This window comes from Microcaecilia unicolor, chromosome 2 (assembly GCF_901765095.1).
Source record: "Microcaecilia unicolor chromosome 2, aMicUni1.1, whole genome shotgun sequence".
NCBI classification, from domain to species: Eukaryota; Metazoa; Chordata; class Amphibia; order Gymnophiona; family Siphonopidae; genus Microcaecilia; species Microcaecilia unicolor.
In genome coordinates this window covers 17772148-17785498 of record NC_044032.1, presented here as the reverse complement: position 1 = coordinate 17785498, position 13351 = coordinate 17772148, and the positions used below count along the sequence as shown (strand labels likewise).

Sequence of the window (13351 nt, the reverse complement as noted above, 5' to 3'; positions counted from 1 at the left end):
TACTATGTGAGATGCTAAGATGCAGTTCCCTTAAGGGCTGCTTCCAATGTAGTCCTTGTAAGAGATGGACTGAGTACAGTATATTACAGAGGTAATGGGGAGACTGCTGATGAGCTTCATCACACTAAAATCACACAATGAAGAACTCCTCCTTTGCAGTGTTTAAAAGTACTCTACTATTCTTTCACTGCTCATACTGATGTTTCCTTCCACTCTAAGGATTTTAGCTTGCCCCATGCCCCACCCATTCCCTGACTCTAGCCTGGTCCTATAACCTCACCTAGCTCCACCCACTTTAGGCTCCCCAAACAGTTGAGCCACTGACCGCCTATGATTGTGTGGGGGTGGGGGTGGGGGGGGAGGTACCAAAAATTATTATGTGCAGCCTTAGGGTGAGAAAACATCTTGGAGGCAATCGTGTCAAGGCCCTAAGTAAGGATGGAGTTACAAAGAGAAGTCTGATCATTAAGAGATTTAGAAGAAAAATCAGCAGGTACATAAGTAATGCCACACTGGGAAAAGACCAAGGGTCAATCAAGCCCAGCATCCTGTTCACGACAGCGGCCAATCCAGGCCAAGGGCACCTGGCGAGCTTCCCAAATGTACAAACATTTTATACATGTTATTCCTGGAATTGTTGATTTTTCCCAAGTCCATTTAGTAGTGGCTTATGGACTTGTCCTTTAGGAAACTGTCTAACCCCTTTTTAAACTCTGCTAAGCTAACCGCCTTCACCACGTTCTCCGGCAACGAATTCCAGAGTTTAATTATGCATTTGGTGAAGTAAACTTTTCTCCGATTTGTGTTAAATTTATTACACTGTAGTTTCATCGCATGCCCCCTAGTCCTAGTATTTTTGGAAAGCGTGAACAGATGCTTCACATCCACCTGTTCCACTACACTCATTATTTTATATACCTCTATCATGTCTCCCTTCAGCCGTCTCTTCCCCAAGCTGAAAAGCCCCAGCCTCCTTTGTCTTTCTTCATAGGAAAGTTGTCCCATCCCCACTATCATTTTAGTCGCCCTTCGCTGCACCTTTTCCAATTCTACTATATCTTTCTTGAGATGCGGCGACCAGAATTGAACACAGTACTCAAGGTGCGGTGGCACCATGGAGCAATACAACAGCATTATAACATCCTCACACCTGTTTTCCATACCTTTCCTAATAATAACCAACATTATATTCGTTTTCCAGCTGCAGCAGCACACTGAGCAGAAGGTTTCAGTGTATTGACGACTACACCCAGATCCCTTTCTTGGTCCATAACGCCTAATGTGGAACCTTACATGACGTAGCTATAATTCGGGTTCTTTTTTTCCCCACTTGCATCACCTTGCACTTGCTCACATTAAACGTCATCTGCCATTTAGCCTCCCAGTCTCGTAAGGTCCTTCTGTAATTTTTCACAATCCTGTCGCGAGTTAACAAAAATAGTGAAGGCGATAGCATATGAACATCATTAAGTGTTTTCTATACCAATACCCTGAATCTGGTACCAGGTTTGAGTGTAGGAGAGAAATTTAGCTTTAAACAGATGAGAGTAATCTCTGTAAGAAAGTGGGGTAGAAAAAAAGATAAATGAATCTTGAATAGTGAAATCTAGATCCAAGATATGACCTGCAGTGTGAGTGGGAAAAGAGATTCATTGGTGAAAACTGAGATCTTGTGTCAAAGTAAGAAATCCTTTAGCCCTATGCAAACGGGGGTCATAAACATGAACATTAAAATCACCTAAAATTAGAAGATTGGTAAATTGAACTGAGGCATTGGTGAGAGCTTGTAAGTGATCTTCCCAGAGTTCCACAGTCAAAAATGGAGGATAGTAAAACAGAAAAATGTGCAGGGGCTGTGAATCATCTACGCGAACTATTAGCAGCTCAGAATAGGAGACAAAGGGAAAGGACTAAAGACATTTTAAGATCAGAAGAAAACATAATTGCAAACCACTGAGACAGAAACTGTGCTTTAAGCCTGTGATAATTGTTTTGATGTTTTCCTGCAATATATTTCTCCATTTTCGCCAGCAGGTGGTGCATGTTTATGTTTAAAACTGTTACAGAGAACTGACCTTTCCTTCTTTAGTTAACACAGAGAAAGGGGAAGTGCCTGCAGTGATGTAGCTAGGTATTTTAAAATGATGTTGCGGGCTCTGGAGTTTGAAGTTACCCAGGAGCTACTGGATTTTGCTCCAGTTTCAGCCTGGGAAAAGAGAGAGAGAGCTCTTTGCTGAAGCCCTGTAAAAACAGTTATATTTGATAACTGGTGAGCAGCTATATGTCCTGATCTCCCCAAGTACTACTATAGTAAACAAATGTTTAGTTAGTGCTATAATTGATCCCTATTTCAGTTTCCTGTTATTGTTCTGCAGATTGCACCTTTTTCTGTTCTTTATTTTTCAGACAATAAACATTCCTTTTAGTTTATTGCCTCTGCTTGTCTGGACTGATAAAGAAACCTGGTGGTTTGTGTGTTGGGTCTCTGAGTGCTTTCTGGGAACTGTGAGATCACTGGGAGTGTGGCCTTTAGTAACCTAGAAATCACTGGGGATAATTTAAGAGCGGGAGACTCATCCAGAGATGGTTGTGACCCAGTAAGAGGGAGAAGGGTGCTAGTGTAGACCTGAGTTATTCTGGGGATAGACACTCTACATGGCTGCGGGTAGCCCCAAGCTGGTGGCTAGGCATTTCGTGACAACCACCATTTTTTGAAGTACGAGAATGAGCGAAGAAATCAAATCGGTCAGTAGGACAAGCATAAAGATGAGAATTCTCCCCAGATCTAACCCAGGTTTCAGTAAGGCAAAACAATGCACAACCAGTGTTGTTGATTTGATCACGAATCAAGGATGACTTTAACTGTAATGACCTGCAATTGAGGAGGCTGACAGGGTCTGAGTTTTGTTTGTTCAATCTGTGATGCTAACGGAACAGGATAGATTGGCAGCCGAGAATTCTGTCTACTCCAAGAGGGGGCATGATGGTATCCCCAAACAACTGGAACAGGAAAACAAAAAGAGAACGCATCCAAACTAAACTGGAAAAAAGAAAGATACCAATAAGAGACTTATTGCGATGGATTTCAAGGAAAAAATCATGGTAAGAGAAACATGCACATCACAGTTCTAGGACAAGAAAAAAATAAGATTTAAAGACTCAAAATATATCAGCAACCCAACAAATATCGGTACGCATCCCCACAGCAAACAGAGAGCTGTAGTCTTTAATATAGTCTAGGAATTCTGGGAATTCAGCGGAGCTTCTTGGGGGTCACATGACTGGGTATGTCAGGAGGAGGATGGGCTCGGGATGAAGCAACCTTTCGGGGATGCCAGCAGACAGCTTCTCGGGGGTCACATGACTTGATACATCAGAAGGAAAGTGGGCTTGGGATGAAACAACCCTTCAGAGATGCCAGCAAACAGCTTCTCCTATAGGGAAAAAACAGTTAAGCACACAGCAGTAGAGCAAAGAGCAATCATCAAATGGTGTGGTTCAATATTAATGCACACAAAAGTGAAGATTCTAGACATAAATAAACGTAACTTTTTCAATATAAAGTGTGATACTGTGAACGAGATGGACTTGTGGCCCTGATATACTGACACCACGCAGCAGGTTAGAGTGAGCAAAACTAACAATTATTAAAGGTGTTGGGAAAGGTGGTCCTGTTGATTTCACAGAGGAAGGAGAAATGCAGTGCAAAATTAGTCTTTGAACAGAAGAATGTCCTCTGTGGCCTGCTTCTGCAGGACCCACTGCATGCATGCAGCGGCCTTAGACGAAACAGGAAGTTATATCAGAGAGGTGGCCACAGTAAAGTGAAGAGGCAGATGGCGGCAGGGCAGCATATGGGAATCACTGTCGCTGGTGGCTTTTGAAGCATGATGAAACAGGTAAATGCTACGGGGTGCAGAAACCCAAAAGAGAGATACCAAAGGGGAGAGATTAGTAAGCTCAATTCAGGCAAGAGACCTTGGGTTGTTGTTGTCCGAGGGTCTGAAGGTGAAGAAACAGTGTGACAAGGCAATGGCCGTGGCCAAAAGGATGCTAGGCTGCATAGAGAGGGGTATAACCAGCAGAAGAAAGGAGGTTTTGATGCCCCTCTCTACAGGTCATTTTTGAGGCCCCATTTGGAATACTGTGTTCAGTATTGGAGGCCATATCTTGCTAAACATGTAAAAAGACTGGAAGCAGTGCAAAGAAAAGGTATAAATATGGTATGGGATTTGCGCTGCAAACTGTACGAGGAAAGACTTGCTGACCTGAACATGTATATCTTGGAGAAAAGGAGAAACCGGGGTGACATGATATAGGCGTTCAAATATTTGAAAGGTATTAATCCGCAAACAAACCTTTTCCGGAGTCAGGAAGGTGGTAGAACCAGAGGACGTAAATTGAGGTTGAAGGGGAGCAGATTCAGGAATAATGTTGGGAAGAATTTTTTCACAGAAAGGGTGGTAGATACGTGGAATGCCCTCCTGCGGGAACTGGTGGAGGTGAAAACGGTAATAGAATTCAAACGTGTGGGATAAACACAAAGGAATCCTGTTTAGAAGGAATGGATCTACGTAATCTTAGTGGAGATTGGGTGGCGATGCCGGTAATTGGAGAATAAAACCAGTGCTGGGCGGACTTCTAAGGTCTGCGCCCTGATCATGGTTGAATAGATATGGATGGGCTGGAGTGTAAATTTTATGGGACTTCGAGGTTAGCTTCAGAACTTCTAGTACAGGAACAGTGCTGGGCAGACTTTTACGGTCTGTGCCCTGAGAAAGGCAGGGACACATCAAACTCAGGTATACATATAAAGTATCACGTACCATTAAAATGAGTTTATCTTGTTGGGCAGACTGGATGGACCTTTCAGGTTTTTATCTGCCGTCATTTACTATGTTACTATATTACGCAAGCGTGGGCGTTATTTTGACGTCCCACGATGGTATGATGTGGTGTGAGTACCCAGCGGCTTTCTGGCAGCCGAAATACTGACCCCTGAAGGCACTAATGAAGCAAAACACGTGCGTGTAGGGTCACAGCATGAAAACCCAGCATGTGTAAATTGGTGATAGCAATATGTATAAATAAGTCAACAAGAAGATGAAGACACAGTAGCATGGTTCTTGTTTTGAATGTGACTGAAAACTTGACATGAACAATTGAGAGAAAACTATGGTAGTGTCATTTTGGTTGAAGAACAGAGCAATTAATACAATTTAAATATGGAGGATTGACTGTGAAAGTAAAGCAGGAAATTGAAACTGAGCTGTGTCAGCTTCAATTGGATGAAGCGAAGGTCTGCAGACTAACTTATGCAGTCAACCTCTATAGGTGGTTGATACAAATAACTGTGAAAAACTTTGTAAGAATTTATTGTAAGACTAGTAAAAAAGGCCCGTTTCTGACAGAAATGAAACGAGCGCTAGCAAGGTTTTCCTCGGAGTGTGTATGTTTGAGAGAGAGAGAGAGAGTGTGTGTGTGAGAGATGGTGTGTGTGTGTGTGTCAGAGAGAGAATCAGGGAGCGAGAGAGAGAGTGTGTGTGAGAGAGTGTCTGTGTGTGTGAGACAGAGTGTCTGTTTGTCAGAGAGAGAGTGTGATGGAGAGTGTGTCAGAGAGAGTGTATGTGAGAGTCAGTGAGTGAGTGTGTGTCCACCCCCCTCGCAGGGCCCCCCAGCTATCCATGTCCAGCGACCCTTTCCTCCCCCTGCTCCCCCTCCAGCCACGCATGTCCAGTGACCCTTCCCTCCCCCTGCCCCCCCTCCAGCCACATGTCCAGTGACCCTTCCCTCCCCCTGCCACCCCTGCAGCCACCCATGTCCAGCGACCCTCCCCTCCCCCTGCCCCCTTGCAGCCACCCATGTCCAGTGACCCTCCCCTCCCCTGCCCCCCTGCAGTCACGCATGTCCAGCGAACCTCCCCCCCTCCAGCCACCCATGTCCAGCATCCCTCCCCTCCTCCCCCCTGCCACCCATATCCAGCAACCCTCTTCACCCCCCTGCCCCCCCTGCAGCCACCCTCCCCTCCCCCCGCCCCCCTCGGCGCATCAAACCCCCTTGCCACCCGCATCTGCCACTGGTAACGCTGTCCGGCCACTGCTGCTTCTCCTGTTGAATAGCAGCAGCCACTACGAAAAGAAAAAAAGCTAATGTTTTCAAACCTCAAACGCGGCACCATAGACAGCCATTAGGCATTGGCTGTCGGCTCTGCAGCCGCTCCTCCTCTCGCCTCTCACGTCGCTGCGCTCCTCCGGGATCTTACTCCAGGGGCAGTGACGTGGAGGTCAGAGGAGGAGCGGCTGCAGAGCCGACAGCCAATGCCTGATGGCTGTCTACGGTGCCGCGTTTGAGGTTTGAAAACATTTATTATTTTTTTTTCTTTTCGTAGCGGCCGCTGCTGCTCAACAGGAGAAGCAGCAGCAGCCGGACAGCGTTATCAGTGGCAGCTGCGGGTGGCGAAGGGGTTGATGTGCTTTGGGGGGGGGGGGTGTTTTTTTGTGCCGGGGGGGGGGGGCTTGGGTGATGCGCCGTGGGGGTGTTTCCCTACTCCCCCCCCTGCCTGGGAATCAGCTGTGAGTGATGTCAGCCTGGCTAAGGAGCCTAGCTCACCAACTCCAGGAGCCATGGACACAGGCAGCTACTTTAGAACATGTGGACTGTTGTCTTCATTAGAGACTTGTTAAAGAAAATTTTATAAATATGGGTATAAATGAGATGGAGTGAATGAGGTATGAATGAGGATAGTATGAATGGTTTTACATGATGAAAACATTGTTAAATGGAGAGTTGTTTACAGATATGATTAATACAAAGAATAATAAAGATAATAGATAAATCAATGGTCGTTTGAAAGACGTATGTACTACATTAAATACAACTAATTACTATAAGGTGTACCTGTGTTAGAACAGTGGTTTGTTCTATGTTAGAGATTTTATTGCAATGAAACAGTCTGATAAAAGGGGATTTTATGGTTACTTTAATGTTTGCACAGGAGTCTTTCACATGTTTTTAAAGTGAAAAGGCCAACTTTGCTCTTCTGATGAATGAATGGGTGCACTGAACAAGTTCTTCTAGATTTTTTTTTTTTTTTTAGGTGTCTATTAAGAATCCTCTAGTCATATATGTATGTGTTGTGCCTTCTTGCAGCTGCAGTTACCATGTGTTTGCAAATAAGAATATGTATTCTATATATAATCATATGCATGCATACTTGTTGCTTAACAGTGATAATTTCTTCCTCTCTTCTATAATCTGTCCCTTCATGTTGATTATTTTAATACATTTCTGCTTCATCTTGATAGAAAATATATTTCTTGATTTTTGCAGGCTCAAGATGATAATGATCCATCAAAGCCACCCTGGTTCAAGGGAGAGTAAGTGATGAGTAGCATTATTTTACTATTAAAACATGATGTGTTTTTATCTTTTCCTCTTCTGTTTGTTTATATTGGCTGTTTATTATAGGCTGATCATAAAAAAATAAACATGAAAATATAGCAAAATGCATTTAAAAAGTATCTACAACCTCAAACTGATAGGCCCAGATGCACAAAACCTAACTAGCCAGCAAAGTGGTTTTTTCACTGGTTTTAGCCGGTTTAGCGAGCAAGGAGTACAGCGAGACATGCACAAAAGAGTTCTCCGAGCTCTTTTCCTGTCTCAGTAGCAGCTAATGAAAATTGTATACAAAGTTATTATAATGAGGTAATTACTATAAAAATGTGCATGCAAAGCGATGCATAGCCGTTTTATGATCAAGTCACAAAAGCAGCCCCTACCTTTACTATGGAAAATTTAACGTATGCTCAGGAGCTATCGGTACTACCTAGAATCACTGCTGAAACAGTGGAGGGAAGAATCAGCCCGTCAGAGCTGACCAGAAGATCCGGACCCTCGCAGTGCAGCTCTTTAATTTCCCGCCCCCCCCCCCCCCCCGCTTCCTCAGCCCACCGAGAGCTGAAAATGGACGTCCACCTCCCGCTCTTCCTAAACCAAAAACAAGGGAAAGTGGAGCTGCGAAGCTGCTGTTTCTAGTATCCACGCTGCTTCCCAGTATCCACATTATATGTGCCTCCCCAGTATCCGATCCCCGCACTTCTCCCTTATACATCCACACACTGCCTCCTGTATCCAAAAAACCCGGCACTCGTCCAGATCCTGCACCAGCTTTCATACATGCAGCTTCCTTGCATATGAAAGCCGTATACAAGCGCCGCTCACAGTTAAAGCTGAAGAAATCTTTGCTGAGTAGATTCAAGCCCCCTTTCCAAGACATCTGCTGGGAGAAGGGAAAGAAACAGGCCAGCTGAAAACTCCACAACACCGATCTTGCATGTTAAGTAGCCTGAGTGAAAGGTGATATTTCAGCAGTCTGAGGCTTCCTATGAGGGAAATTGAGCCTTTCGCTGTACTCTGTGTTCATGGAGCTGCAGTTACTGCAGCTATTGGGACTTACTTGCCTCCAACACAGGTAAACGAATCCAGTGGGGCAAGTCCTCTATGTTGGATGAACCCTTTCAATAGAGGTTTGAGCTTGAGCATGCATAGAGCAGCCATTCTGAGACAATTGGCTGTTCTGTGCATGCTCAGCTGACCGACTGACTTCCTGTCCCTATAGCATGCAAATGAGCTGTTCGCAAAAGCAGTGAGCAGCTCATTTGCATATGATTTGCTTTGGGAATTGCTCTATATTTCCACATTGGTAATTTTTATCGATGTGGAAATACAGAGGAATTCTTTACGGGGATCTTTGTGCGTCTGAGTCTTAGTGTTCTCAAATTTAAAAATATTTGGGAAAAACAGAGGATCCCTATATAGAAAGAGGATGGAATCAAAGCAAAACTTAAATGACTCGGATTTAAACAAGACATAGAAGGGTGTAACCCCCACAGAGCAGGAGGTACAACTCTGACCACCTTGTTGGGCAGACTGGATGAAACAATACAGGTCATCTTCTGCCATTATTTGCTATGTTACTGTGTTGCTAATCACAGTATAATCCTTCGGTTGGTGATACAGTTGAATTCACTTTACTATAGAATCATTCTATATATAATGACCATGCAAGCCCTATCTTCCCTGCTTGTGAGGTATCCTTGCGATACCTTATCCTGAACCATGCACTTTTGAGCAACTGTCGGCCTTCCCCTCATTTCTAGTTTAAAAGCTGCTCTCCTTTTTAAATGCCAATGCCAGCAGCCTGGTCCCACCCTGGTTAAGGTGGAGCCCATCCTTTCGGAATAGGCTCCCCCTTCCCCAGAATGTTGCCCAGTTCCCAACAAATCTAAAACCCTCCTCCCTGCACCATTGTCTCATCCATGCATTGAGTCTCCGGAGCTCTGCCTGTCTCTTTGGCCCTGCGCGTGGATCAGGTAGCATTTCAGATCCTTGTCTAACTTCTCCATTTGCGCAGGAGGTCTGTAGATAACTCCCGTGTAGATACAGGTTCCGTCTTCTCTTTCCAGGACGATCCATAAAGCTGCTGCTTTTCCCCAGGTTTCTCGCATTTCAGCCGCTCTGATATTCTCTCTCACATATAGAGCCACTCCTCTACCTCTTCGGCCCTCTCTATTCTTCCTAAAAAGATTATAGCTGGTACGGTCACATCCCATTCATGAGAATTGTTGAACCACATCTCCGTAATAGCAACAATAGTCAAGTTTCCTTCAAACATCAGGGCTTGAAAATCTTGAACCTTTTTACTTAGACTACGAGCATTTGTGCACATAGCTTTCCATGTGCTTAGTGAATTTGGGTGGCCTGATAGCCTCTATCACTTAAACACTCTTTCAAATGTCCAGCTCACTCCTTATATTTAGAAGAATCACAAATGAGACGATGACGCAAAAACTGAGCAAAAGGTAAACTATTTTTAGTGTGAAATGGATGCATACTTATGTAAGTTAACAAAGTATTACAATCTGTTGATTTTGAGTATACAGTTGTTTCCAGTAAACCAGCTCTTTAGTTCACTTATACATCCAGAAAACAAATTTCTCTCAGATAAGAACAGTAAAACTTAATGGTAGGATGGCACATGTTAAGATAATTAACAAATGATTGGAGCGATGTAATGTCATCCAACCATATGAAAAAAATATCATCTATAAATCACCACCAGCAAAGTACATTGTGGAACCCCTGTGTAGTATAAATATGATGTTCTTTGTAGAAATATGCTAGCCCTTGCTCTCAGTAAAATACAGGCCAATGGCTCAGGCTAAGAGCTAGGCCTCTTGAAATCCAAAAATCATCTCTGATACAAAATACATTTTTACTACAGCACAAGCTGAAGTGAGTTCCCAGAGAGCTGGCAAGGGAGGGGGCATTTGCTCTTGTAAACAATTCTGGGACTGGCACCTGTGAGAAGTCATATGATAGATGTTTTGACTAGAATGAGAGATAGTAGAGGGTCAGATGTATGTAGGATGAGAACACCCAAGGGAGGGGGGGGGGGGGGAGCTGAGGAGAGCAAAATGACCTGTGAAGTCATCTCACAGATGCACTCTGAACATATCTTGTTTATACTTAGAGCTTGAGAACTTGTGAAGTCACTCTTATCAACTGATAAGGGCCAAGAGCTCTGGTAAGAAAGCTATGGTCCATTGGAATCAATAGGGCCAAAATGGTATAAAAGGAGCTGTCTGAGGGGTATTAAATCAGAAGGGAGAAGGCTGGAGACATACATGGCATGAGATGCTATTCTACCATATGAATGCCTGAACTGCTTGTATTATCTTTGGGTAAGATACCAATGCTAATAAACTATATCACTGTATCTACTGGATACTGGGCTCCTATCTAATTGGAGAGGTTACTACTGCCTAGACTGTGTAACACTGTCATGAGCAGATAGAAGGTTGGGGTAATTAAGTATTTAGAGGGGATATGCAATTCCTTCCAGGATAGTAAAAGGGCCATGGCTCCACTGCCCAAATGGAGATGGCAGACCTAATTATTATTCATCTTCTAGTTGGTCCATAAACAGATTAGCCACCAAAGGGGCAAACGAGGCACCCATAGCTATAGCTATACCAGAAAGTTGCATATATAATTTGTCATTGAAAAGAAAAGTGTTGTTTTCAATGGCCAAAGAAGTTAATTTAACAAATTCTGTAGGTACAATATGATCACGAGGTCTTCCATCTAATTTTGACACACACACACATCTAATTTTGAATCATATACACTGGTTTGTTTTGAGGTCTAGCCATGTATAATTGCACATCCAACGTTGCCAATACTGCATCATCTAGTACCAACTGAAGTCCACAAATTATATTCTGAAAAAAAAAAAAAGTACATAAGTATTGCCACACTGGGACAGACCAAAGGTCCATCAAGCCCAGAATTCTGTTTCCAACAGCGGCCAATCTAGGTCACAAATGCCTGGCAAGATTCCAAAAATGTTCAATATATTTTATGCTGCTTGTCCCAGAAATAAGCAGTGAATTTTCCCTAAGTCAGTTTAATAATGGTCTACGAACTTTTCCTTTAGGAAGCCGTCCAGACCTTTTTTAAGCCCTGCTATACTAACCGCCTTTACCACATTCTCTGGCAACGAATTCGAGTTTAATTACACGTTGAGTGAAGAAACATTTTCTCTGATTCATATTAAATTTACTACTTTGTATCTTCATCGCATTCCTCCTAGTCCTAGTGTCTTTAGAAAAAATAAATGATTTAGGTCTACCCGTTCCACCCCACTCATTATTTTATAGACCTCTATCATATTTTCCCTCAGCCATTTTCTCTCCAAGGTGAAGAGCCCTAGCCGCTTCAGCCTTTCCTCATAGTGAAGTTGTCCCATCCCTTTTATCATTCTCGTCGCCCTTTTCTGTACCTTTTCTAATTCCACTATATCTTTTTTGAGATGCGGTGACCAGAATTGCACAGAATATTCAAGGTGCGGTTGCACGATTGACCGATACAAAAGCATTATAACGTTCTCACTTTTGTTTTCCATTACTTTTCTATTAATACCTAACATTCTATTTGCTTTCTTAGCTGCCGCTGCATGCTGAGCAGAGAGTTTGAACGTATCATCAACAACGACACCTAGATCCCTTTCTTGGTCGGCGACTCCTAACGTGGAACCTTGCATTATGTAGCTATAGTTAGGGTTCCTCTTTCCCACATGCATCACTTTGCACTTGCTCACATTAAACATCATCTGCCATTTAGACGCCCAGTCTCATGAGGTCATCTTGTAATTTTTCACAATCCTCTTGCGATTTAACAACTTTGAATGTCGTCAGCAAATTTATTACCTCACTAGTTACTTCCATCTCTAGATCATTTATATATATGTTAAAAAGCAGCAGTCTGAGCACAGACTCCTGGGGAACCCCACTATCTACCCTTTTCCATTGAGAATACTGACCATTTAACCCTACTCTCTGTTTTCTATCCTATAACAGTTCTTAATCCACAATAGGACACTACCTCCTATCCCATGATTCTCCAATTTCCTCTGTAGCCTTTCATAAGGTACTTTTTCAAATGCCTTTTGAAAATCCAGATACACAATATCAATCGGCTCGCCTTTATCCACATATTTCTCCACATATTTGTTCACCCCTTCAAAGAAATGTAATATTTATTTATTTATTACATTTGTGTCCCTCGCTTTCCCGCTCATTGCAGGCTCAATGCAGCTTACATAGTAACAAGAGAATACAATCTGTAGTATCTGAATCAACAAAGGAGGTATGTGGTAGGACAAATGAACAAGGATAAAAGAGGTATGAGAGAGAGGATAGGTAAGGAAGTGGAGCGATGAAGAAGAGGTAGGGAAGAGCATGGAGTGTAAGAAGATTGGTAGGAGGTAATTTCTGAGCCATTGTTGTTAATGATTAGATGAACCGGTAAATGGATTGTTTGCTTATGGTAGGTCAAGTCATTTGGGTAAATCTGTTTGAATAGATGGGTTTTCAATATTTCCTCACTAGTTGATCGAATGTATCTGGGTAGAGCATTCCAGAGTTGGGATCCCAGGTAGGGGAAGTTAGATGCATGATATGTTTTATACTTTAGTCCTTTGCAATTGGGAAGGTTCAGGCTAAGGTATGTTCGTGAAGATGTTGGCCTTGTAAGTCTGCAACTGGAGAATTCTCACATGCTTAATTGTTGTGCCAATTAAGATCACTTTGACAAGCAGCATGGGATCACATTTGCAATGAATCAAGTATACAAGAAGAGTTTCCATGCAAGATAAAACTTTAGAAACCTTTAGTGTTATTTATGTTCGGTTTACATGTCTCTTGTACTGGTTGTAGGAGATTGCTATAATACTTAGTATACATATGAAGAAAAATATGAGAAAAGGCTCTTTAATGAAAGAAGAATG

The 13351-nt window shown here is 43.0% G+C and overlaps 1 protein-coding gene across 3 annotated transcripts in view; it reads left to right on the top strand.

Moving 5' to 3' along the window:
- The window catches only part of UNC13B (unc-13 homolog B), a 763085-nt gene that overhangs the window by 406824 nt on the left and 342910 nt on the right, over nucleotides 1-13351 (top strand). For all 3 annotated transcript variants that reach the window (XM_030192818.1, XM_030192817.1, XM_030192819.1), the window contains one exon: nucleotides 7330-7376. In XM_030192818.1, the coding sequence (XP_030048678.1) occupies nucleotides 7330-7376 (47 nt within the window). The remainder of the gene's footprint in view (nucleotides 1-7329; nucleotides 7377-13351) is intronic.